The 27,310-nt window shown below is 41.4% G+C and overlaps 1 protein-coding gene across 1 annotated transcript in view; it reads right to left on the reverse strand.

The window, feature by feature from the left end:
- Positions 1-11,102: 11,102 nt before the first annotated feature.
- The window catches only part of slc9a8 (solute carrier family 9 member 8), a 28,975-nt gene continuing 12,767 nt past the window's right edge, over positions 11,103-27,310 (reverse strand). The window contains exons 6-16 of the mRNA XM_028993882.1: positions 25,966-26,067; positions 25,850-25,884; positions 24,706-24,849; positions 22,141-22,279; positions 21,815-21,920; positions 21,606-21,722; positions 21,003-21,085; positions 19,957-20,068; positions 18,551-18,771; positions 15,316-15,462; positions 11,103-12,582 (exon numbers count right to left, since the gene is read on the reverse strand). Of these exons, the coding sequence (XP_028849715.1) occupies positions 12,469-12,582; positions 15,316-15,462; positions 18,551-18,771; positions 19,957-20,068; positions 21,003-21,085; positions 21,606-21,722; positions 21,815-21,920; positions 22,141-22,279; positions 24,706-24,849; positions 25,850-25,884; positions 25,966-26,067 (1,320 nt within the window). The 3' untranslated portion in view covers positions 11,103-12,468. The remainder of the gene's footprint in view (positions 12,583-15,315; positions 15,463-18,550; positions 18,772-19,956; positions 20,069-21,002; positions 21,086-21,605; positions 21,723-21,814; positions 21,921-22,140; positions 22,280-24,705; positions 24,850-25,849; positions 25,885-25,965; positions 26,068-27,310) is intronic.

Consider the following 27,310-nt stretch of genomic DNA (forward strand, 5'->3'; position numbering starts at 1 on the left):
ACATTGATCCAGGCAGGCAGGGTTTTGTAAAGCACCTGGCAGTAATGACCCGTTTTGTGCCGTTTCCAAGCAAAGAAAGGGACGTTTTGAATCGATGGGCATAAAACTCTCTCAACAAAAAATGTGAAGCAATTTCGTTGGCCGTCACATGGAATAAAACTCTGTTGTATTCTAAGCTCACGCAAATCCAACAATTTTCTTCAAAAAACTACAGCCGTCTATGCTGATGGAAAACACTGGAATTCTTTTATAGACTCCTATAGTCACATGATCAGATGGAGCAGTTACAATAGGTGTGTTTTTTTTCTCAAGGCATCGATTCAGCCGTTTCTATTTGACTGTTCTGTTCAGAGTTATTTGAAGTTAAAAAAAAGAACAAAAACTTAATCTTATATCTGCACAAACCTTTTATGGTACAAATGTGTGTGAACAATAAAATTGTTTTAAAAGGCTTGCACCATTTTTAACTGTATGCCTGGACACATATACCAAGACAAACTCCTTATATTGCCAGTCAAGTTCAGTCTGCATTATATTAAGACTGATGTCGAGGTTTAAATGTACTTTTAAGGAATGTAGTGGTCTCATTTGTAAAATCAAATTAGGGACGGTGCCCACGGAGTGACTCAGGGTTATGTATCTTTCTTATGGACACAATAAGTGGGTAATAATACGGGTTTGAACCTGTGACTTTTGAACCTGGTAATTTTGTTCATAGATGAGAGTGTTATTGAATCTGGTGTAGACTGAACTTGGATTTAGTTGCAGGGGGATCACAACTTTTTTTTTTTGATAATTTATTGAATTGCATTCATTTCATGTGTGAAATTTAGATGGACTCCACGGTTGTGTTCTTATCTGGTTTGCATGCTCCCCATTGCCCTCCCATTGCCCCAAAGGCATGTACTCTTGGTGGTGAGACTAAATTGACCATAAGAGTGAGTGAGTGATGTGTGTTCCCTGTGGTGGGATGGCCCCCACCCTGCACGGGGATGTCTGGAGATAGAGCTCAGGAAGCTGCAACACAGCTCTGGATTCAGCAGTGAGTGAGTGGCTGAAATTTTTAAGGCATTTTAGAATATATTTATGTAGAAATATCAATTCACGCTTACTTCTGTACTGTGTAAGGGGGTGAAGTCAGAAACAGAGCAATGTGGATGGGACAGAAGATAACTGTTTCAATTAAACTGACCATTGAGAAGGGAACCAGGTAGCAATCATAAAAAGTTTGAAGTTGCATTGAAGTTTGAGTAATATTTGAAAGAGAGAAAGAAACTAGAAACTAACCCTGGTATTGACTTCAGCCATTGATCAGAATCAACTTAATGGTCGACATCTCCTGGACCTGCAGGGAAATCCAAGCTGTGCACAGAATGTTGAAAACGTCCTTCGCATCCCACCTGTGCAGGAGCATGCACTTTTTCAAGGACTCGTCCTTTGCCTTTCACAGACATCCTGTCGTGGGTGGCGGGGACATCAAACATTAACTGCACTTGCTTTACCAAAGCTCCACAGAAGGAGCTTTATTCCTCCACGTACATCCTGCTTTCATCTATCTAGCTTTGTAAAGCTGCTCAGGGAGCAAGAACGGTAAAAAATTGAGAAATGTGTCAGGAGGCTGATCTTCTCACTTGCTTGGTGGACTTTCATAGGAACCCCTCGTCCACAGCTGCAGGCAACTGTCTCTGCTGTGTGATGCTGAGACAGAGAGGGAAGTAACTGGAGATCCAAATCTGCCAATTGTTTCATTACCAGATTGTCCTTTGATGTTTCTGCCTTTTCCTAATATTCATTATGTTGCGAAAGTTACATAGGGCAGCACAGTGGTGGGACATTCAGCGGTGTACCCTCACGTCTCCAAGGTTGTGTGTTCTCCGGTTTCCTCCCGCCCTTCCAAAGGCATTCACAGTAGGTGAATTGGCAACTCTGAGTTGACCGTGTGTGTGTGTGTGTGTGTGTGTGTGATACCAACGAATATAGTTCAAGATGACTCGGCGGATGAAGAAGGGGTGGACATCAAGCCCCCAAAGGAGGAGGGAAAGTAACCATGAAGAGAACCTGTTTCCACAGACCAATCAGATTGTTCTTTGATGTTTCTGCCTTGTCCAAACAGCACTCCCAGAACAGGAATACAGTTGTCCTCCTAAAGACTTTCTCGTCATGGCACCTCAGGCCATTGGTTAGCTGTTTGGCACACTGGTTATGCTTCCTGTGAGTGGAAGGCCACAGCCTGGAGATAAAGGGAGGGTCTTGAACTTGGAATTTCCCATCTTACACCCACTTACTACCATTTTTTTGAGCAAGACACTTAACCTGGAGTTGGTTCACAGGGGCTGAAATGAAAACGAATTATTTTAAGTTCCTTTGAAGTGTCAAGAGAACTGTACTGTTATGTAACGTTTCAGTCATGTACTACTGTGAATTTTTAGTTTTGATCTAATTTAGTTGTGAAAGTGAAGGTGAAGTGAATGCCATTGTTGCAGCGGGGAAAATAAGTATTTGACACATCAGCATTTTTATCAGTATGGGGATTTCTAAGTGGGCTATTGACACAAAATTTCCACCAAATGTTGCCCTCTAGCCAAATATTGAATTCATACATAGAAATCAGAACATTTAAGTATACAAGTTGAGTCATAATAAATAAAGTGAAATGACACAGGGAATAAGTATTAAACACATGAAGATAACACAGTGCAAAATGGCATGGAAAGCCAGGAGATGACCTCAAATCTGTCAGTATTGAGAGAGAAACCACGCCCCCTATCAGTACTAATTGGTGTCAGCTGCTTTAGTCCTAATTGATGGCCTATAAAGGCTTCTCATTACCCAGCAGGCACACAGGAAAGACTTCATGATGAGTAAAAGCAAAGAACTCTCCCAAGATCTTCATAACCTTATCGTTGAAAAGCATTCTAATGGGAATGGGTATAGGCGCATTTCCAGAATGCTGAATGTTCCTGTGAGCACTGAGGGGGCCATTATTCTGAAATGGAAAGAGCATAAGGTCACCATAAACCGGCCACGATCAGGTGCTCCTCGTAAGATCCCTTTCCGAGGAGTCCAAAGAATAATCAGGAGAGTTCTCCAAGAGCCAAGAACCACTTGGGCAGAACTTCAGGAAGACCTTGCATCAGCAGGTACTGTTTCAAATGAAAACTATAAGCAATGCACTGAACCGCCATGGCAACCATGCACGCTCACCATGCAAGACTCCATTGCTGAACAAAAAGCATATTGAGGCTCGGTTAACATTTGCGAAACTGCCTTTGGAGAAGCCTGTGGATTACTGGGAGACTATAGTATGGTCAGATGAAAGCAAAATTGAACTTTTTGGCTGTCATTCTACACACCATGTTTGGAAGAAATGGCACTGCCCACCACCCCAAGAACACCATACCAACAGTTAAGTTTGGGGGTGGAAGCATCGTGGTTTGGGGCTGCTTTTTAGCAAGGGGTACTGGCAGACTTCATATTATTAAAGGCAGGATGAATGGAGAGATGTACCGGGACATTCTGGACAAAAATCTGCTGCCCTCTACCAGAAAGCTGAAAATGAAAAGAGGGTGGACATTTCAGCAAGACAATGATCCCAAACACAAGGCCAAGGAAACAATGAAGTGGTTTCAAAGAAAGAAAATCAAGTTGCTTGAATGGCCCAGTCAATCACCTGATCTAAATCCCATAAAAAATCTATGGAGAGAACTGAAGATCAAAGTTCATAAAAGAGGCCCAAGGAACCTTCAAGATTTAAAGACGGTTTGTTTGGAAGAATGGGCCAGAATCACTCCTGAGCAATGCAGACGACTGCTCTCTCCATACAAGAGGCGTCTAGAAGCTGTAATCACCAACAAAGGCTTTTCTACAAAGTAATAAATAAAGTGTGATTAATACTTATTCCCTGTGTCATTTCACTTTATTTATTATAACTCAACTTTTATACTTAAATGTTCTGATTTCTTTTGTATGAATTCAATATTTGGTTTGATGGCAACATCTGGTGGAAATTTTGTGTCAATAGCCCACTTAGAAATCCCTTTACAGATAAGAATGCTGATGTGTCAAATACTTATTTTCTCCGCTGTATACACTGCAGCACAGCACACGGTGCACACAACAAAATGTGTCCTCTGCTTTTAAACATCGCCCTTGCTGAGCAGTGGGCAGCCATGACAGGCGCCCGGGGAGCAGTGTGTGGGGACGGTGCCTTGCTCACCTCGGTAGCACCTTGGCGGATCGGGATTCTGATCATGGGGCCGCTTTCTGAACCACTAGGCCACCACGGCCCAGTTCTGTTTCACTTCTGTCAAAATGTATGTGTAAATAAATGCCATTCACACAATTAATTCAGCTGCAGTTTTGTTAAAATAATATTTAATAATTCCAAGTTTCCTATTTATTTACTGTTGGAAAGATATTTAATTTCCTTGTTTAGGACTCTTTTTAGGATTTGCCTAAGTTGTGTTTTTGTTTAATATATAATCTTTAAAAAGCTCTTCTTCTTTAGCGTGGCTCGTCTTTTATCTCTCTGCAACAGTGGTGTGATTTCTTCCTCTGACTCTGTCTCTCTGATTCCTTCCTTTTTTCCACTCTAGTCAAATTTAAATGTTTCAGATCGGCAAAAACAACACAAGAAAAGAGAAGGGTTTTATTATTTAGGGAGAAAAAAAATCCAAAACTACATCCAGTTGTTGCTAATAAGGGAGGCACAACCACAACCTAAACCAGGTTTAGGGGGTTGTCAAACAGGGCCATATAGGTTTGGAACTTTTTTCTCCCTTAATAATAAAATCTTTAACTTAACCAGATTTTGGCCTTTACTTGTGTTGTTTTTTACTAAAATGTAATATTATTTGATGATCTAAAACATTTAAATCTGACTAACAAAAAAGTAAGAAATCAGAGAGGGGGCAAAGATCTTTTCACACCACTGAAAACGTGCTTTTAGTCATATACGTTATTCGTTGCAAAATGCACAAGTAGTTATTATTATTTAAAACAATCCACAGCCTAATTAAAACAATTACCTCAGGCCTGTTTGTCTTATCAGAAGAAATCCCCCACTTTCCAGCCATATAAAACCGCTGCTCATCATTCTGTTAATGCTTTTGTCTGTTTTGCCCTCACAAATGTGTAATTGAACACATAAATCCCTGCTCCAGCAAGATGACCTGGTCATGTGTTTGTTGTGTATTCCTGGTTACGGAGGGGGTGTATTTGGTGGGAGGGTGGTGTCAAACATGCCCACTGTGATGCCATTCTGATGGTGTTCTAATCAATTTTCTCCCTGGGAATACAAAGAAAGGGTTTGCTGTTTCATTTCTAACTCCAATTTCATCATATCAAACTGGTAATAAGGCCACAATGCTAATCATCATGCGCTGCATGGTTCCTGTCCACATCTGGACTCCCGTCGAGTTAGGAGAGGCGCCTTTTCCGCCCAAAATGGGGAGAGCCACACTGAACTGAGTGACGCCTAAAGGTGCAATGTGACTGTCATCAGCATTTGTCCTGTGCCGATACCAGGAGAGGAAAACATCTTTCAAATGGCAATAACATCAGTGCAATGCTGGCCCATTGGCATCCCTCTCGGGGACTCAGTGACAGAACTGCTTCATAAACATCAAGTGCATGTCCTCGACAAAGACGGGTCGGGGGATAAATGTACAGGTCAAAGCAACACAATAAGACAAATTATAGCCAGATTAAGCAACCTGCTTAGGCCTTGAACTTGACAAATTTTATTATTTCACACAAATGAATTTAAACTTGTCCCAACCAAGAATTTACTGGCAAAGTACCTGTAGGAAAAAAAAATATTTTGCACCCTTTTGGATTGCTTGTATGTAAAATTCCACAAAATCAAACAAAATCAACAAAATTAAAATAAATACATAAAAAAGGTATAGGTGAAGAATAAAGAATACATTAAACTGTACCTTTTTAAATAGTTTATGAAAACAAAATACCAGTATGTTCATCTTCACAACCTAGCTTTGTCTGTTTCCAGTAATGATAGAATTAAGGTTCACTGTTCCCATCATGTCTCATCTTGACTTCCGTCAACCACACATTTACAAAAGCCCCATTACCTCCAGAACGCTGTAGCTCACATCACCACTGCTCTGTTTCAGTTGCATTGGTTACTGGTTCCGGCATAGCCCTAGTGAACTCTTCGCCCTTCACGTCCAGCAGCAATTTCCTCTCTGTCCACGAACTTAGAATGTATACAACGTGAGGCAGGTCATTCAGTGCCTCGATTCCTTCAAGACTCCTTCTCTTCCTTTCCATCTTATGTTCTTTTTAAAAATATGAAATGTGTTGCATAAGTGTAACTAATAATAATGGAATTTCAACTATGTTGATGCTGATATATTCACCACAAATTGACCTCTCAGCAGTAAAAAAGCAAGTGGACACGAAGCCAGTGGGTTGGGATAACGCTGTTTTACAGCAGTACAGAGTACACCACTGTATGCACAGTTATAGAGTTACTAGTGGAAGTTGTTTAGTTTGGCTTGGGAAGTCTGAGTTATTTGTATTTAAATACGACAGCGCTCACCAACTCACAGGTCTCTCCTGACATCCCTCTACACATGGGCTGGTCTGCACTCAGGATTTCACCATGTATTCAATGCTGTCAAAGACAATAACAATAATGAGTTATGGATGAATTAATATTTGATTGCACATGCCAGTCTGTCATGCAGACTCTGTGGTCTAGCAGAGGACTAATGTCACCTTCTTTCTTTCATGGGTGATATTGTATGAGAAGCAATTTGATCAATGGCACACACACGCCCCCCATTTGTTCATGGGAGTGTCACAAGGCGGGACTGCAGCTGGTGGTAACTCAGAACCTGAGTGAAGGTCAGGACAGGAGAGACACAATAAAACAATCCTGCACCAAAAGAGGTGCTGACGACGGGGTAATGTCAGAAACTCAATCTCGGGCTGAAATTGTTGTAGACTGGAGAGCCTTGTGGACCGGCCATCCATTTGTGAGAGTCTTCTATCCAGTGACAGAAGGCTTTCATATTAACACACACATGCACACGCACACAGAGGCTGTATAGATTTTTTTTTTTTATAGATGGCAGTTGGGAAAAATTCATACAAGCCAGGCTTCAACAAAGTCCACCGGAGCATGACGAAACACCCACCAGAGGTGTGTGTGTGTGTGTGTGTGTGTGTGTGTGTGTGTGTGTGTGTGTAGAGGAAGGGGGGGTGCATGTGTTTTGTATGCAGTTAGCATAGTACGGTCTCAAATCCACAGGGCTGGGGGCAAAGAAGAAAAAAAAAATCCAGTGTGAAAACGAGAAGTCAAGAACTAGGGCGTGTTGAACGGGTGAGGCACGGGCAGCTTGACCATTACTGCCCCCTACAGCCAAACTGCGTCACTACAGTTCTTCACTGCACTGACACTCGTGTCCGTCTCCGTTGACGCAGAGTGACTAGGAAGATAGGGTCTGCAAGCTGTCCACACAAGCTACTCATGTCACAAAATCCAGATGGGGAACCACCAACCTACACATCAATCACAACCTTGGAGGTGCGAGCCTGCGGCGTTCATCCGGCAGATTCCCATATCTTACTTACATAAATGGGATTTAATTAAGTTCTTTATTTCTTCTAGTTTCTGTGTTTGGCTGATTTTTGTTTTAGTTCTGTTTCTTTGTGCTTTTGGGCAGAGTTCACAAAGAACTCTGTTGCCTGCTTTTATTTTTCTTTTCCTTCCTATAGAAGTATGGAAAGTGCAAGTCAAAGTATTTTTTTAAGGTAGGTTTTTAGTCTTAAAGACGTCCAGTGATTTGGCTGCTTGGACAAATAGGGGAAGTTCATTTCACCACCTTGGAGCCAAAGCACAGTCTTTTAGCCTATTATCAGTATATTTATAGAAATTGAGGACATCTAAAACCTCACTCAAATATAGTGCCCAAAATGTCTTACACTGATAAAATAAATATCCAAATGCCTTCAGTAGTTATGAAGAGAAATTCGTAGACACATTTTCTACAACAATTTTTGACACCAACAAAGGGAGAATTAATGACTTTTAACAGATGAGTCTGGCTGAAGGTGACAAATAATTCAAATATGTAATCCACGGCAAAAACAAACACAAAATTGCTTCTTATAAGCTTTCAATTTATTTCAAACCTAATAACACGGCTTCTTCGCTAATGAATCACACATCACAAAGTCTGACAAGTTCAAGTTCAAGTTGAGCTTTGTTGTCATTTCAGATACATACATGTCATGTACGTTTCGGAGGTGTGAGATGGGATTTCCCAAGTAAAGACACTGCTGGGCTTTCTTGGTGTTGAGCTGGTGTTGAGATTCCAGGAAAATTTCTCCTTTAAATGGACAATGAGGAACTTGGTGCTCTTGACAATCTCCACACAAGATCTTTTTCTGAAGTCAACAAGATCTCTTCTGAAGTCAACAATCATCTCTTTCGTTTTGTCCGTTCAGAAACAGATTGTTGACCCGTCCGTCAGTCGCTGCGCCTCATCTCTGTACGCTGACTCAGCGTTCTCTCTGATGAGACCCACCACAGTCGTGTCATCGGCAAGCTTGATGATGTGGTTGGAGCTGTGCATCGCTCGTGGAACTCCAGTGCTGAGTGTGGTGGTGCTGGAGATGTCGTTCCCAATCCAGACAGACTGGGGTCTCTCAGTCAGGAAGTCCAAGATCCAGTTGCAGAGGGAGGTGTTCAGGCCCAGCAGGCTCAGGTTTGCGACCAGGTGCTGAGGAATGATGGTGTTGAATGCTGAACTGAAGTCTGTGAACAGCATTCATGCGTATTTGTCCTTATTGTCCTGGTGGGTGAGGGTCAGATGCAGGGTGGTGGCGATGGCATCGTCCGTGGAGCCCTATCCATTTCCCAGTCTTCTGGTTTCACCGTTTGCGGCTGCAAAAAAATTACTGAAAGTACTGGTGTGATGAGAGAAAAATTAAGGAAAAGGCTGCTGTGAGCTTCCATTGCGCTGCCACGTCTAAGATTGAGGAGAGCATTTTCGTTTCAGCCTCCCTCATTGCAATGTTTTTCAGTTTACACACTCAACAATTTAATGTTTATTTTCAGCTCTTTATCTTCCCCCAATATTGATTATAGTTTTTGCGATCCTTTATAGTTTCTAAATGAGTGGCTCAGGTTTTATATTGCAAAGCTCTGAGCTGGAGATCAGACACATTCAGGGTGTAAAGATAATGGTGGTTGCTGAATCCCTCTGTTGAGATTGGCACCCCGCTGCTTAGAGAAAAATAATCATGCACGACCGTTCCCGTCTTCTGTTCCTCTGCTGGTTTTTCTCCTCAGATGCATCTCATCTGCTCTTTGAAGGGCCTCCACATGTACGGAAGAAAAGTTCCATGCTCAGCAGGGAGACTTGGCACTGGCTTCCTCCCTGGCCCCCATCCGCTCCTGCAATTTGCAGGCCAGGAATATTAATTATGAATGTGTACGTGTTGGGCGATCCATTTGTTGTAATGCGCATGGCTGCCTGTAAGGGATCAGTTAGCCTCATAGTGTGAAGGAGGGTAAATGAAGCAGGTAATTTGTCATCACAAGGCTCTGTACTGATATCTATCAGGGATCCCAGGGATTAAGAGAAACTTTATAACAAAAGTTTTTTTTTTTTTTGAAGATTTAGATTATATTTTGCTCCACACTGGGATTTCGATATTAATCTAAATTGTACACGCTGCACCAAGAGGAAGCAACTCCTCACCCTGGCAGCCTTTTCCTGGTGCTGTCGGCAGGATGGCAGACCAAGGAAGCGGCCTTGATCTGATTAGCCCATGGTGCCGGAATCTAGCGCCCGCATCTTTATTTCTGTGCCGCTTGTCCAAATCGGGCAAGTCAGAATTGTGAGAGATTTAGACACAGATTTCATTCACATTCTGTTGTCAAGGCCTGTGGGGGGCATCTTCCCCAGAGCACTCATTAAGTCAGACGAAGCCCTTAATACATCCCTTTTCTTAAAACTGCAATTATGTTGTGACCCATGAAACAGCGTTAGGCCTTAGAAACCTGAACTGCATGCATAAGCTGCCAATAAATTAACGTGAGTGTGAGTGAGTGAGTGAGTAAGTGAAAGAGCTTAGATTCTCTCTACACTATAATTAACTGAGAAAACGGCACGCGGGACAGATAATGTGCCCTGCATTAATCCGGCAGGGCCCGGCAGCAGCACGTAGATAATCCCACCTAGTGGTCGGAGCGCCACATGACTCCTTCAAATAGCAAGGCTCACTGCCCTGCAGCACACATTTTCGTGTTCTTTATCTACTTCTTGGTTCTTCAGGGTGACTGCGCTAAAAAGGCACTGGGTGTTGCGTAGCACTCCATGGAGGCCTTGTTAGCTCATTTGCATGTTTTGTTGCCAAATGCAAAGCTTTGCCAGTGTTTATCAGGGGATTAATAGAACAGGAGCCTTTGCCTTTCTTCACATGGCAACCCTGTTGTCAGGTCACATCAGTTTTTGGCAGATTAGGCAGCGATGACTTTTTGTGAACAGCTGGACGGTAGCACGGCACCCTCCCGTTTCTATTTACTGTCCCAAACAAGAGGGATCAGAGGACAATTCCATTCCAGAGCCTTGCCATGTTTACCGAAGGATATTGGTTGATTATAGGATAACATCAGTACACAAAAAGTGTCAGCACGTTGTTTCAGTTCCACACAAAAATCCTAGTGGGGCTGACATGTGACCTGGCACTGAACAGGGCCAGTCAGAGGTATGTAGTCCATGGGAGGGTGGCTAAAGAGGCTGGACACACACAACAGCTCCAATAGGAAGAAGCAGGAAAAAAGCTACCAGTTCAGAGCAGCTCAACTCAGTTTTTGAGTGTTTGCGTGTGGATTTACATTTACAGCATTTATCAGACACCCTTTTCCAGAGCGACTTACAATCAGTAGTTACAGGGACAGTCCCCCCCGGAGACGCTCAGGGTTAAGTGTCTTGCTCAGGGACACAATGGTAGTAAGTGGGGTTTGAACCTGGGTCTTCTGGTTCACAGGCGAGTGTGTTACCCGCTACCACCCATTCGCTGGCATTATGTATACAATTATACACAATAATTACACACAGATCCAGTTTGTGTACAAAGTTCCTTTTATTTAAGATCATTAAGTTGAATGAAATACAAGGGAAACATACACTACATGGCCAAAAGTGTGGACACACCTAATTCAATGAGCTTCAGCTATACCCACGGCTAACGGGTCCATAAATAAAAGTCCAGAGCCATGTTCAGTCTACTCTAAGCACACTGTGAAGGGGAAGCCGAAGCACCTTGTGAAGTGTTCTGTTCTGCTCTGAAGTGGCTGACCAAGTCCAGCTGGATCTCCCACCATCAGTAAGATCAACAAATGCACTGAGTGGAATGATGAATGTGGATGTGGATCTGGATGCTTGTACAGAATATTTTGGCACTAAACCCACGGTTTCTGTTTTTACAGAAATACTAATACATTCTTGATACTAAGGTAAAAATCCAGTTTGCCATATTCCCTGAAATTCCAATCCCAACTATCACAGTCTAGAAAGAGGTGCTGGTTTCGATCATTCAATATTGGCAATTCAACAATTTATTTTTATTGTTAATTTACAGTTTCAATCAACAGCTCATGTGATGCCATTTACTTTGGCAAAAATCTGAGCACATTCACTTCTTTTTACTGCCGTAATTTAGCTGTGGCTCTCATGCAAAGCAAGTTCGCCACCTGGTGCCACTGACAGGTAAGGTTGGCTTTTCACCAATTGATAGGAGAGTTCATTGTCATACACCTATCAATCAGCCTCGACATTAGCACCCTTATCTGGTCAAATGAATATCATTGTTTCAGTTGTATTTAGCAGGAAATTAACATCTTGAGCTGTAGCTCAAACAGTTAAAGAGTTCATGCTGGTTCTGAAAGAGAGGTCTTTGTGTGAGGCTGCATAACAGTCCAAGTGCCTTGATGGATTTAGTAATGTTATGGCTGACAGCTGAATACAATCGCTTAAATTGACTTAATTTTCTTTTATCAAGGACATGATAAGCATGTGTCTATATACTTTTGGCCATATAGTACAATAAATAAAACACATTTCAGCTCAGTAGTCTATATTAAAACATTCACGGGTGCCGCTTTCCTCCACTTATCCAAATACCCTGCAAAATTCTATAAAATATACACAGGTCACAGTCACCAAAAAGAAGGCTGATTTATTGCTTTTTAAAAAAAATATTTTTCAAAGCATAGAGCTCATTGAATAGCCTCCTTTGTTGCTTCTGTTAATTCCATTACGCTGAGTTGAGTGATTGATGTCCAGTTACGTATACCCCCCCCTCACCCATATATTGCACGTGTGACTTTCCAGTGTCCATCAGTCTATCCCAGTGTTTTACTCTAGTGGAAGGCTGTTCTGTGAGGAAGGAAGGAGTGGCCACTGAGGCTGAAGAATGTGGCCTGTGTGGTCAGAGCAGCTCGGCCTCCTCCACTTCATCCTCTGAGCCCGAAGGGCCCTGTCGCACCTCCTCATACCATTTATTAGTCAGACTCTTCATCTGAATCCGCCCATGCAGGAGATCCTGTAAGATAGAGATCAGGTCGTGTCTCTGACTGTTACCACATTCTACTCCACATCTTCAATACTGTAATGGAGCAAACTCAAACTATGCATATTACTGTACATTGTCTGACAGTGGGTTGCAAAAGTATTGAACTTGAACTTTTCCACATTTTATCACATTACAGCCACAAAGATGAATCTATTTTATTGGAATTCCACGTGAAAGTCCAATTCAAAGCGGTGAACACTTGAAAAGTGGAACGGAAATCATACATGATTCCAAAAATTTTTTTTTACAAATAAATAACTAAAAAGTGGGGTGTGCATAATTATTCAGCCCCCTCCGAGCGTAGTTAGTTGCCCAAAGACATTGCCTGATGAGTGCAAATGACTAAATAGAGTGCACCTGTGTGTAATGTCAGTACAAATACTACTGCTCTGTGACGGCCTCAGAGGTTGTTTAAGAGAATATTGGGAGCAACAACACAATTAAGTCCGAAGACTACACCAGACAGGTCGGGGATGAAGTTGAGAAATTTAAAGCAGGCTTAGGCTACAAAAAGATTTCCCAAGCCTTTAACATCCCACGGAGCACTGTTCAAGCGATCATTCAGAAATAGGAGTATGGCACAACTGTAAACCTACCAAGACAAGGCCTTACACCTAAGCTCACAGGCCGAACAAGGACAGCGCTGATCAGAAATGCAGCCAAGAGGCCCATGGTGACTCTGAACGAGCTGCAGAGATCTACAGCTCAGAGTGTGGGAATCTGTCCATAGGACACCTATTAGTCATGAACAGCACAATGTTGGCCTTTATGGAAGAGTGGCAAGAAGAAAGTCACTGTTGAAAGAAAACCATAAGAAGTCCCGTTTGCAGTTTGCCACAAGCCATGTGGGGGACACAGCAAACATGTGGAAGAAGGTGCTCTGGTCAGATGAGACCAAAACGAAACTTTTGGGGCAAAATTCAAAACGCTATGTGTGGCGGAAAACTAACACTTCACATCATTCTGAACACACCATCCCCACTGTCAAATATGGTGGCGGCACCATCATGCTCTGGGGGTTCTTCTCTTCAGCAGGGACAGGGAAGCTGGTCAGAGTTGATGGGAAGATGGATGGAGCCAAATACAGGGCAATCTTGGAAGAAAACCTCTTGGGAGTCTGCAAAAGACTGGGGCGGAGGTTCAACTTCCAGCAGGACAATGAACCTAAACATAAAGCCAGGGAAACGATGGAATGGTTTAAAACAAAACATATCCATTTGTTAGAATGGCCCAGTCAAAGTCCAGATCTAAATCCATTCGAGAATCTGTGGCAGGATCTGGAAACTGCTGTTCACAAACGCTGTCCATCTAATCTGACTGAGCTGGAGCTGTTTGAATGGGCAAGGATTTCAGTCTCTAGATGTGCAAAGCTGGTAGAGACATACCCTAAAAGACTGGCAGCTGTAATTGCAGCAAAAGGTGGTTCTACAAAGTATTGACTCAGGGGGCTGAATAAATATGCACACCCCACTTTTCAGTTATTTATTTGTAAAAAATGTTTGGAATCATGTATGATTTTCATTCCACTTCTCAAGTGTACACCGCTTTGTATGGGTCTTTCACATGGAATTCCAATAAAATAGATTCATGTTTGTGGCTGTAATGTGACAAAATGTGGAAAAGTTCAAGGGGCCGAATACTTTTGCAAACCCACTGTATATAATCTGTTTACTGTGCACTACGGTTATTGTATTGTCCAATCTATAATGTGAATATATGTAGAGTTCTGCTTAAGAGGCACCAACGGCCAGAGCCGAAGTTCATGTGTGTTTTCTACCTAATTTTCGTTCTGATGTCACATTAAATCTGTTTTTCATTTTCAATACGTAATTGTTCTGTTCTGTTTTGTCCAGTTTTCCAGAATCTCTCATCTAATTATTCACCAGTTTAAATGATATGAAAGAATGGTTAAGAAAAAAATTATTATCTCTACACAGCAGCAAAAAAAAGGATAAAAAAGGGTGTGCTTACTTCTCCGGTCGTCTCATAAAAGGAATTTCAAACATAGCCTGTTTGCATAAGTCCTAAAACAGTAAATCGGATTAAGCGTTTGCTCGCAGATCACGAAATATAGACTGTCATTTTATTAATGACCAGACGTTCGCAAGAGTGGAATTTTTTGTAGCCTCTGAACTGATTCATGAACAGTTAAAGCTAGGTTTAACATTATTACATTGTTTTTTGTTGTCGCTGCATTTAAGTTAAGGATTTTATATGTAGTGATATTACAATTTATATAATATGGATCAAAATATGGAAAAGAACATTATCTACATATTATTGGTATTATGATATTATGCTATGTATCTGAAATTAATGAAAGTTAATTGGAACAATAAATAATGCTATTACCAATATAATGTTATCATTCTGGAATTTGTATTCTGGTTTTCAATTTCGTTCACCCAATTAGTTTTTTTTATTGTTTATATTTTTTCATCCATTTGTAATCTTTCCTCCCTTAATTATTATTGGCTCAAAGGGATGGCTGGTTTGTAGTGTATAGTTACTGTATCAGATGCACTAGCCTCCCTTTTCCTGCTACTGAGGTGTTGCCATTTCAGTGTGTTGAGGAACAGAAGGGCAGAAACCACTAAGCTGTTGATGGTTTCATACCAGCTCTTGAATTCCATCATAAAATCTGTTGTGTAAAGTGTGACTTTTCAGATTGTGAGAGTTGGTGGTTTAGAGGGCCATGATCACCTCTTGAGTGAGCCGGCGAGTGAAGAACGGGTTCAAGTATTTTGCATCAAGCCACATGAATCCTTTCAAGTCCTGCCTGTGGAAAATCTGCGCCTCGTACTCCTCCTCGGTCAGCTCCGACAGGTGCTCCGACTCGATGGTGTTACCCTGAAACAGACCAGGAGACCAAAGATGACATTCCTAAATGAAAACAGATCAGTAAATGCGTTTCCAAACACACTGTTACCTAATTCCTCATCATTCAGTATTGTCAATACTGTATACTTTATATAAATTTATACCTAGCAGGTAATAGATGGACCCGTAATCAGAAGGTTGCCGGTTCGAATCCTGACCTGCCAAGGTGCCACTGAAGTGCAACTGAGGAAAGCACTGTCCCCACACACTGCTCACTAAGGGTGAGGGTTTAAAAGCATTTCGTTGTGTCACCGTGTACTGTGCTATGTATCACAATTACAATCACTTCACTTCACTTGCATTTGGTTTTGGCTTCTGGTGTCTTCCAAGCAAGAAAACAATATATAGTATAAGAAACAACACGATATGAAAAAAGCACAAAAAGCAGAACAAATACATACAATTTACAGGAATTATATATTAATATATACAAATGTACAGGTTAATAAACAAGGAGAGACATTATATAAAAAAAGATGAAGAGGAACAAATTACCCACTGCAATGAAAATAATTGGTATTATGATGTACAGGGTGGGACATTTATATGGATACACCTTAATAAAATGTGAATGGTTGGTGATATTGAACACATTTTATAAATGGTCAGAAACTTGTAAATAACTCATGAAAGAATAAAGTTACGTTAAAAACAAACCATTGTTTTTCTTGTGAAATTACCAATAAATTTGATGTGTCACATGACCCTCTTCCTATTGAAAAAACAAAAGTTGAATCAAAGATGGCCGACTTCAAAATGGCCACTATGGTCACCACCCATCTTGAAAAGTTAAAAGGCTTTTTATATTCATTGGGTTCACTAAAATGTCCTCACCTGTCAATATGACATCTCGGAACCATGCCCACTAGCAATCCCAACATGCAGTGCTTTAATTGAAACAATCTGACTGGTAAACTAGCCACTTGATCATCAAGCAATGATATTGTTATATAATTGATGCATCAATATGCAGGTCTCCTATTGCAAGAATGCTTTTGGAGACCACAAGAGGGTGATGTTATAATCACTAATCACTATAATCTGATTCGTAATGAATAAAAAAAATTATAAATCCCAAATTTATAAAACAGGAAGATTGAAGGCCATTCATTTCCATTCTAAAGTTCCCAAATGCAGATATTAATGCAACAACTTTTGATACCATGTGACTTTGAGATCTGCTGTCATATGTTGGTATACAGTCGTGACCAAAAGTATTGAGAATGAAACAAATACTGGTTTTCACAAAGTTTGCTGCTTCGGTGTTTTAGATCTTTTTATTGTTGTTTCTGTGGTGTATTGAAGCATAATTATAAGCATTTTATAAGTTTATTCCAAATCCTCCCTAACGGCAAACCATTCCTTCATAATCAGTACTTGGAGTTTGTCAGAATTTGCGGGTTTTTGTTTGTCCTCCCGCCTCTTGAGGATTGACACAATTGGATTAAGGTCCGGATAGTTTCCTGGCCATGGACCCAAAAGTTAAATGTTTTGTTCCCCGAGGCACTTAGTTCTCACTTTGGCCTTACGGCATGGTGCTCCATCATGATGGAAAATACATAATGCTTTACGATTGGCTTGAGACTGGACTGATGTTAGCGCTCACATTTACTTCTCCGGACAATAATCTTTCCAGATGCCCCAAACAATCGGAATAGGAGTTTCATCAGAGAAAATGACTTTACCCGAGTCCTTAGCAGTCCAATCCCTGTACTGTTTAGCAGAATATTAATCTGTCCTTGATGATTGGAGAAAAATGGCTTCTTTGCTGCCCTTCTTGACACCAGGTCGTCCTCCAAAAGTCTTCACCTCACTGTGTGTGCAGATGCCCTCACACCTACCTGCTGCCATTCCTGAGCAAGCTCTGCACTGGTGGCACCCCGATCCCGCAACTGAATCAAGCACCAGTTTTGGACTTTCTTGCACATCCTGAAGCCTTCTTCACTACACTTGAATCTCTCTCCTTGAAGTTTTTGATGCTCTGATAAATGGTTGATTTAGGTGCAATCTTAGTAGCAGCAATATTCTTGCCTGTGAAGCCCTTTTTATGCAACACAAAGATGAGTGCACATGTTTCCTTGCAGGTAACCATGGTTAACAGTGAAGAACAATGATTTGAAGCATCACCATCAAGCATCATCATTTTAAAGCATCAAGTCTGCTATTCTAACTCAGTCAGCATGACAGAATGATTTCCAGCCTTGTACCCCCTCAACACTCTCACTTGTGTTAACAAGAGGATCACTAAAATTGTCCTTTTGTGGCAGGGCTGAAATGCAGTGTAATTTTGGGAATAAGTTTATATTCATGGCAAAGAGGGTCTTAGAAATTCATCTGATCACTCTTCATAGCATTTTGGAGTATATGAAATTTGACATTAATAAAAACAGAAGCAGAAAACTTTGTATTTGTCTAATTCTCAAAACTTTTGGCCACGACTGAAGACTGATAATAACTCCACTTCACATTTTACTTTAGTAAACTCTAAGCCTAATGCGGCAAAAAAGTGATGTGATGAAGGCCTTTAATCTGATGCCACTTTTATGTATTACATCATGCCAGGCTCTGTTCTTTGGCAACCCCACTGAGCCTTAACACACTGCACCCAGCCCCAACCGCTGGGAAGGACTGAGTCACTACAGAGCCTGCTAAAAGACAGGAGCGGAAAGACCGGAGGAGTATTCCCTGGCTGTGGCTCTCCGGCTCCCTGCGGAATAACAGCATTTGCAACAAAGAAGATGGTCAAAGGGAGGTAGGGATAGAATGTGGGAGGAAAAAAAGATAAATAATGCCCCACTCTTGTCCAAAGAGGTGTCACAACGGTGGTCACAACTTCAAGTGCAATCATTTAAATGCCATCACTTACATTTCCCTTACCTTAGGATAATACACTACAGGGCCATTAACCATGACCAACGTAGAACAAAAGCAACAATGACCTTAGAGGTTAGGATTACTTTTTGAAAATGTATTATTGAGGAAATGTGACAAAAGGAGATATGGTTCTGACTGACCTCCTTGACAAAACAGCAAATTTCCCACTCCAGCAATGACTCACCATTTTCTCCGTCTTGCTCAGGTTGACGTCCTTCTTGTTCTTGCGACGCGACTGGCTTTCCTCGATGTCCATGATGCGAATGAGGGGCATGGTGCCACCCCCCAGCAGCAGGATGGTGAAGAGCACAATGACGATGGTGGTGGTGCCTATCAGCTGCCGTTTCTCGATAGGCTCCAGACCCAAGTGGAGGCTTAGGGCGTATGGGATGGCTCCTCGTAATCCTGAGTAAAATAGACAGAATAAGACTAAAAGGACAGTATGTGAAATCATCTTTTGTCTGACAGTCACTTGACTCAATGTTTTGTTAAACAAACTAAAACATTCACAGGATAAGAATTATTATCGCAGATAGTACAGTGGTACTGCATCAGAGTGCTAATGACTGCTGGATTAAGCATGATGTCTTACACAATGATTTCAGGTGCGTACACAGTCAAGGATTTGCAATAACTTGGAAATGGTAATAAAACATAAGTGACCCCATGGAGTAAAGTTTGTAACCTGCGAAGGGTCTGAAAGAACTACAACTAATGTGAAAAGTGAAAACTCCATTGTTCATTGGACCTTAAAGTAAAGCCTAACAAAACATTACTGGTATATATACACATTATGCAGAATACCTTTTTATTCATATGAAAAAAAATCTGTTCATATTTCTTAATTCAAAATGTGCACATTTATTATCCAAGCATTAGTCTTTGTAATTTATTTACAATTAATTGTGATTCAAATAAAACAATTGCACTGAAGGAGTCAAGGGTGACGCTTCACATTCATTTTCAACTAAATGTAAACTGAATCAAAAATAAACAAATGATCAATCTGCTGCAAAATTATTAATTATTGGGATAATTTTATCTGACAGCACACAGCCACAGAACAATCAGAGGGCAGTGCTAATGCTCACCAAGGGTGATGGGTTAAAAGCAGAGGACACATTTCGTTGTGTGCACCGTGTGCTGTGCTGCAGGGTTTCACAATGAAAGTCACTTGACTTTCTTTTAATGATCAATGTTTTCTCATCTCTAATGACAAAACAGAGGAATCTGAACTGAGTTCAAAGAGCAGTTTGTCGATGAGCAGTTCCCAGCCGGCAGAGTGCCAGGCCGTTCTGGATGTTTGTGAACAAGTTCTTTGTCTCTCTGCTGCATCTGGTGCACTGGAATGCAACATATTGTGTAATGAGCCTTTCACCAAATGCAGAACAGCTATTGCTGACAATCGCCTGGAATGAGTATAAAGGCAGGACTAGATCATAAAACAAACCTAATCCGCTGACTGATCTTATCGTTTCACATTTCAGTTAGTTAACTGAACCTGTTTTTGAACAGTGATCAGGAATCTGAAAATAAGGCAAATGGGATATATCATATAGCTTATAACAGTCAGCATCTAGCCATGCTTACCACTGAACCACATGATGAACATCATCTTGGGCGTGATCTTGTGGTCCCGGAAAAAGTTGAGCAAGAAGGACAAGGGAAAGATATTGACTGCCCGGCCCAGCAGAACAAGAACCTGTACAGAAAACAGCATACAACAAAATGAATGCCAAGTTTCAGGGTTCTTGTAAACAGGTCAACAACACTACTCTGTGATTCACGAGGACTTATGATTAATTATTATGCCATAGTATAGGTGTAGATTATTAAATGACAGATTCCATTATAACTATATACCTATGTGAATGTTCCGACCACAAGTCAATCACAAAAAACCCTCAAATCCCACATTCAGGAACAAAAGACCTGGTCAGGTCAAGGAGGACTCAAATAAAGAATCTCAAATTAAAAGTAACCAAGATAAAATTACATATAGGGGTATGAAAAAACATATTTCTCTGATTCCATGTACATGACATATGGTCAAAACCAAGATAAGGCTCATAACCATGACGCTGGTGCACATGGAAACCCAGTCTGTGATATTAAGTGCAGACTTATTACCATTACTGGGCAGACTGGGATGCAGGGATGAGTTAAAATTGGTTAAAACCCCAGTATGGCTATTATAAGATTATGGAATGCTTTACACCTGCCCTCTTGAGCAAGACTGTCTGGTGTGGATAAATGCAGGTACAGCGCAGCGTATCCGAGGCACGTAATGGAATGACCAGCTGAGATGGACCGGGTGACATTTCACAGTGAGCAAGGTGTACAGAGACTAATCTGTATTCTGCTCGCCATTCATTAGATTTCAAAGACTCAATTACAACAGAAAGAGTTCACATTTGCTGTTTTGGCAGAAGCGAGCCAGAGCTATTAAATGACCTCTCATAAACAGATTAAGGTCGTGTTCCTTTTAATAAACTCTTCAAATGGCTTTTGAAAAGGTAATGACTACACTATAAATACACTACTCAAGTTTTATTTGACATTGTTCCAAATATTACATCTTCCCCTACATTTTCATTTCTGAAATACTTCATATTGCCCATAGAAGGCAAACTTACAATGCACCAGATGACAAAAGACAGCTCGAAATTGTGTGGGAAGCTGAAAATGGAGAGACCCAGGAAAGCAAAGACGCAGGTTTCTGTGGAGGCAAGCAGGAGGATGTCAGCGTTTGCTATGCTGGACACTCAATTCATTAGCTACAGATGCAAAGCCCACTCCATTAATCAACAATCAATATACTGCAGCACTGGCATATCGGTGCTCTGTTGCTAGGGGTCTGGCAGAGTAGAAATTTCTTGAAATATGCAAACAGCGGCATTGTGAGGTCAGAAACTGATGCCTTTGCTCAGTGGCGCCTCGGTGGCACTTTGGCAGTTCAGTGTTCAAACCGGTGATTAAGGGTCCGTTTCCTTACCCGCTGGGCCACCACTGCCACTTGCACCAATATTTATGGTGTTTGAATACATCTGTGTCTCTGTATGTGCACACACGAATACACACACACACACACACACACATACACACACACACACACAGAGACACTACTACCACCATGTTTGGATGCACTCTCTTATTCATGGGTCTTATGGCTATATTTTACATTATAAAACAAAAATGAAGAATCAGGACTATAAGACAACAGAAGTGAGGACACAGACCACACATAAAGGCCACGGTGCGTAGCGTCTGTTGCATGAGTATCTGAGTGACCGGTGAAAGGTTGTGATGTGTGTAGTGTGACATTACAATCCCTGAAAACAGGATGGCCATGATGCCTGCAGGAAAAGGGAGAAATTCAAAATTTAAAAAAAAATTCCAGCATTTCTTTTGCCCAAAACCTCCCTTATTAACTTTTATCCAGTCTCACCCGAGAGCTTAATTCCTTCTGCCAGCCCATATGGGAGATAGGCAAAGATGATCATCATCCCAAACTCCAAGGATGGAGTCTTCCTCAGGTCTACATGCTTGAGGCACTGGACATAATGTGGTTAAGGGATTCAATGGCTCTTACGACCAAACACAAACATGTAGCACACGTGTAGAAAAATATATGATATAATATATGATATATATATATATATATGATATATATATATATATATATATATATATATATATATATATATATATATATATTATACATAGCATACGTGTGCGCACACGCACACACAGAAACAAGTACACAGAGGATACAATGGCTGAGATGAGGCCAGTGAGAGTGCCAAGAGCTGCAGAGCCAAAGAACATCTTGAGAAAGTAGCCCAGTGCCTGCAGGAACGTCTCCCAACCTGTCACCGTGGCAACGTCTGAACCAGTGAAGCCTTCTGCCGTACTGGAACAAAAATGGGGCACGCTTGATTTACATTTCACAAAACCACGATGATGATGATGATAGTAGTAATAATAACAACATGATGATTATTCATATTTATTTACAAGCGGGTACCACTTAGTAACAGAAAATTTAAGACTGTCTCTTACTCCCACAAAGTAAGATGTATTGTGGCTTCACTCACTAGGGGGCGCTAATACTCTATCAGAATACAATCAAAAAACCCTCTGGACATGAAGTCTTTACAGAGTGAATCAGTGAAGAAAAAAAAAAAAAAAAAAGATTATATCTTATATCATGCACAAGCACAGTTTATGGTACCTGTAAAAATCCTAAAATCACAAACACTCTGTAGGTGGCAAATACTCTGCATGGAAAAGCTAATTTTTTGATTACGTGAAAGTGAAGTGATTCTCATTGTGAAACACTGCAGCACAGCACATGGTGACGCAACAAAATGAGTCCTCTGCTTTTAACCCAGCACCTTAGTGAGCAGTTTTGGGGAGCAGTGTGTGGGGACGGTGCTTTACTCAGTTGCACCTTGGTGGTTCCAGATTCAAACCGGCAACCTTCCGATTATGAGTCTGTTTCCTTACCGGCTAGGCCACCCACTGCCCCATGAGGGCCACGAACCCAGCGTGGCACAGAGGGCGTCAAAAGGCAGTCAGGTGGTTTGTAAGAAAATGGTCACCACAACACCTACTAAAACAACCGATCGTCTGTTCATTCATTATGAATGGACACATGGACACAGTTAGAATAGCGTGTGCATTACACTGGGCGTGGTCACTTACCGTCACACATACACACAAAGACACACGCAGCGGGACCACCTAAAGCACAGAAAGGTGCGAGCTGACAGTTAAAAAAAAAAAAGGAACCAACTGATCTTGTTCAACTAGTTCATCAGGTCAGGGCATCATGACGCAATCTACAGTCAACCGCACTTGCACAATTCCAGACATTGCAGACCCACAACTCAGGATGTATTAAAACATTTAAATGTCTGTTCAAATTGGTCGGGTGTTTTTCACTTTTTTTTAATACCTGTGAACAAGAGAAATGGAAATGTTATTTTTATTTAAATTGAATTTAATTTTGGTGTACTGTTTGTCTGCTTCATATTATTTAAAACAGAGTACTGTTGCTTGTGATATCAAACCAGTGTTGAAAAAGGCAGACAGGCAGCAAATAGCTGCAGATTGCGACGGTGGGTGCGACAAATCGCTAAAGACAGCCTGTGTGTTGAAATGCTACAGAAATATCAGGCAGGCTGAAGGATCACTGCAGATTAAGACAAACCTGATACTGTATTACAGTCATCTCAGCATCGTGTTCAACTCCAACTCTGATAACGGCGTCTCCCACACAATACAGGGTGGTAGTAGCCTAGTGTGTAACACACTCGCCTACCATCCAAAAGACCACAGGTTCAAACCCCAACTTACTACCATTGTGTCCCTGAGCAAGACACATAGCCCTGAGTGTATCCAGGGGGGGACTGTCCTTGTAACTACTGATCGTAAGATAAGTGCTGAAAAATGTAAAATGTAACTGTCAATTAGATGTTTCCTGCTTGAACCATGGCATAGTTTCCACTCATACTCATCACATGCAACCAGCAAGCGTGGGTAACCAGGGCAAAAAAGTAAAAAAATTGAGCCCCTGGCTGCTACACCTCACATTAAAACCCCAAACAGGATGGAAAGTGACATTTAAGTAGATGACCTACATTACCACCCTGTGAAAGTCTGAGTCTGCTTTAGTGTGTGTATACCTGTGTTTGATGGCGGGATGTGTTGAACTACTTAAATAAAAATCTATTCGGATCGTGTGTCTACTGCGGAAAAGAAGACAGTACAGCATAACTCCACGGTGTTCATTCATAGTTTTGATGCCTTCAGTGAGAATCTACCAATGTAAATGGTCAAAAAAATAAAGAAAGAAAGAAAGAAAACACATTGAATGAGAAGGAGTGTCCAAACTTTTGGCCTGTACTGTACGTGGGTGAATTAACCCTTGTGCATTCTTCCTCAGGACTTTACTCAGGTACTGTTCGTGTAGAAAAATCTGCCATAAAAATAATCATACACCAATATTTTTGTGGCCCATAATGACACATGATGGAGGGCTCTAGTTGACTAACTGATTTATGGAGAAAAAAATATTGATGTTTGAGGATTTTATGGCAGATTTTGTGTGTGTACATTTTTGACATGCAAAATGCATACTCAGAGTATCGATGACATCTAAGAATAAAAAAAACATGGATTTAAAGAATTTGGCTAAAATTAAGACAGCCAGAATGTTTTTTTTTTTTTTTTAAATGTACAAAAATGCTGAAAGAGGGCACAAGGGTTGAGGAAAGTAGAGAAATAGAAAGGGAACTAACAAAAAAAAAAGACAGGAAGAAATAAGGAACGTACTTTGTAAGCACTATAGACACAGCATCGTTGAGGATGCTCTCTCCGAAAACCAACATGTTGAGGACCGGGTCGACGTTGAGGGCGTTGAAGATGGCGATGGTGGCCACAGGGTCAACAGCTGAGATCAGAGACCCAAACGCAAAACTACAGGGCAGGAAAGAAACAGACAGACAAATAAAACACTGAGCAGAAAGTTAACAGTCTTAGGGCAATATTTACATGGTAACCCGAAGTCACGGTGTAATCCGAGCTGTGTAATGTGTAAGATCGCTAGTACTATTTGTACATTTGCCACAACATACATTAATATCAATGATCATTTGACCATTTTTAGAAAATTCTTGCAAGTCATATCACTGCACTGGGTAGGAAGGAGTCTCAGCAAGCCTGGTTATGGCTTTCTCTGATCAATACTGTACTAAAGAGATAGGATCACAATTAAAACCAAGAGAACTGCATGAAGCAAGATAAGCCTGATTCAGCATTTTCATAACCATTCAGGCTATGATTTAAAGTATATGAATAGGGTGGTAAGAGCTACACCCACCTATGAATCAGAAGACAACAGTCACAGGTTCAATCCCCACTTACTTTCATTGTGTCCCCGAGCAAGACACTTAATCCTGAGTGTCTCCAGTGGACACTGTCCCTGTAACTACTGACTGTAATTCGCTCTGGATAAGGGTGTCTGATAATTGTAATTGCAAATGTCTTCGAAACTAGAACACTTATGGCCACAACGAAATGTGTCCTCTGCTTTTAACCATCACCCTTGGTGAGCAGTGGGCAGCCATGATAGGTGCCGGCAGAGCAGTGTGTGGGGAAGGTGTCACCTCAGTAGCACCTTTTGATTACGGGGCCGCTTCTCTAAACGCTAGTTTTTTTTTTCCATGGGGGAGGTAAACTCAGTGGACTTGAACCCGCAGCCTTACGGTTATGAGTCTGTTGCGTTAACCGTTAGGCCAACACTCCCCGCGATTTTGCCAGCTGGATGACTCCACCTAAACATTGTCAAAGCTGATGACAGCTTAGCTCTTCAAACCCCAGAGGCCAGCAAATCATTACCATGGTAACTACAGCACTGTGGATCAGAGTGAAAATTGCCCACTAAGCTGCATATTAACCCAAAACAAAGTGACAATACCTGTCTGTCATGGTCATCTTGTAGATCACGTCAGCCTGTAAAGCAGCAGACCAGAAGATTATTAGACATCCTCCTCACAGCGGGCGTGGATGACAGCCAACCTCAAGCTACTGCACCTGGCCAAGGAAATATATCCCTCCACCCACAATGAATGCCGAGATGGCGGTCCCAAACACAGCGAACAACGTGATGGAGCCGATATTTTGGAAGAAGTTACCCTGTGGAAGGACAAGGAGAATAAAGCACACAAAAGAAACCATAGAGGGATGGATACACACAAACTCACACACGTAATATGACCAATACCCTTATTCATATTATTCATATTCATACATGGATAATTGTTCTCTCTCTCTCTCCGTATATAAACACGCACACACTTTAATTGCATTTTTTGCTGAAAAAACTTGCTGATTAACATTAAATTGTATTTACTTTCATTTACGGTCAGACACTTAAAAGACAAACACACAACACCCCATTTTGACAGAAAAACACAGAATTGTTCACAATTGTGAGAAAAACTGAGTATTCAGTATTCAGACCCTTTGCTCAGTGTTTAGTAGAAGCTCCCTTTTGATCTAATACAGCCACGAGTCTTGTTGTGAAAGATGCTACAAGATATTTACACCTGGATTTGGGGAATCTCGGCCATTTCTCCTTGCAAATCATCTCCAGTTCTGGCAGGTTGGATGGTGAACGTTGGTGGGCAGCCGTTTTTAGGTCTCACCAGAGATGCTCAATTGGGTTTAAGTCAGGGCTCTGGCTGGGCCATTAAAGAACAGTCATGGAGTTGTTGTGAGGCCACTCCTTTGTTATTTTAGCTGTGTGCTGAGGGTCATTGTCTTGTTGGAAGGTAAACCTTCAGCCCAGCTGAGGTCCTGAGCTGTCTGGAGAAGGTTTTGGTCCATGATATCCCTGTACTTGGTTGCATTCATCTTTCCCTCCATTGCAACCAGTTGTCCTGTCCCTGCAGCTGCAAAACACCCTCACAGCATGATGCTGCCAGTGCCACCACCATGCTTTATTGTTGGGACTGTATTGAACAGATGAGCAGTGCCTGGTTTTCTCCACACATACGACTTAGTATTAATGCCAGAAAGTTGGAGTCCTTCAGGTTTTTCTTAGTAAACTCCATGCAGGCTTTCATGTGTCTTTCATGTGTCAGTTTGGCCGGACAGCCAGCTCATAAAAGGACTCTGGTTGTCCCAAATGTCTTCCATTTAAGGATCATGGAGGCCACTGTGCTCTTAGGAACCTTAAGTGCAGCAATTCTTTTGTAACCTTGGCCAGATCTGTGCCCTGCCACAATTCTGTCTGTTCCTTTAACCTCATGATTCTCATTTACTCTGACATGCATTGTGAGCTGTAAGGTCTTATATAGACAAGGGTGAGGCTTTCCTAACCAAGTCCAATCAGTATAAATCAAACATAGCTGGACTCAAATGAAGGTGAAGAACC

This window comes from Denticeps clupeoides, chromosome 10 (genome assembly GCF_900700375.1).
Source record: "Denticeps clupeoides chromosome 10, fDenClu1.1, whole genome shotgun sequence".
Lineage (NCBI taxonomy): Eukaryota > Metazoa > Chordata > Actinopteri > Clupeiformes > Denticipitidae > Denticeps > Denticeps clupeoides.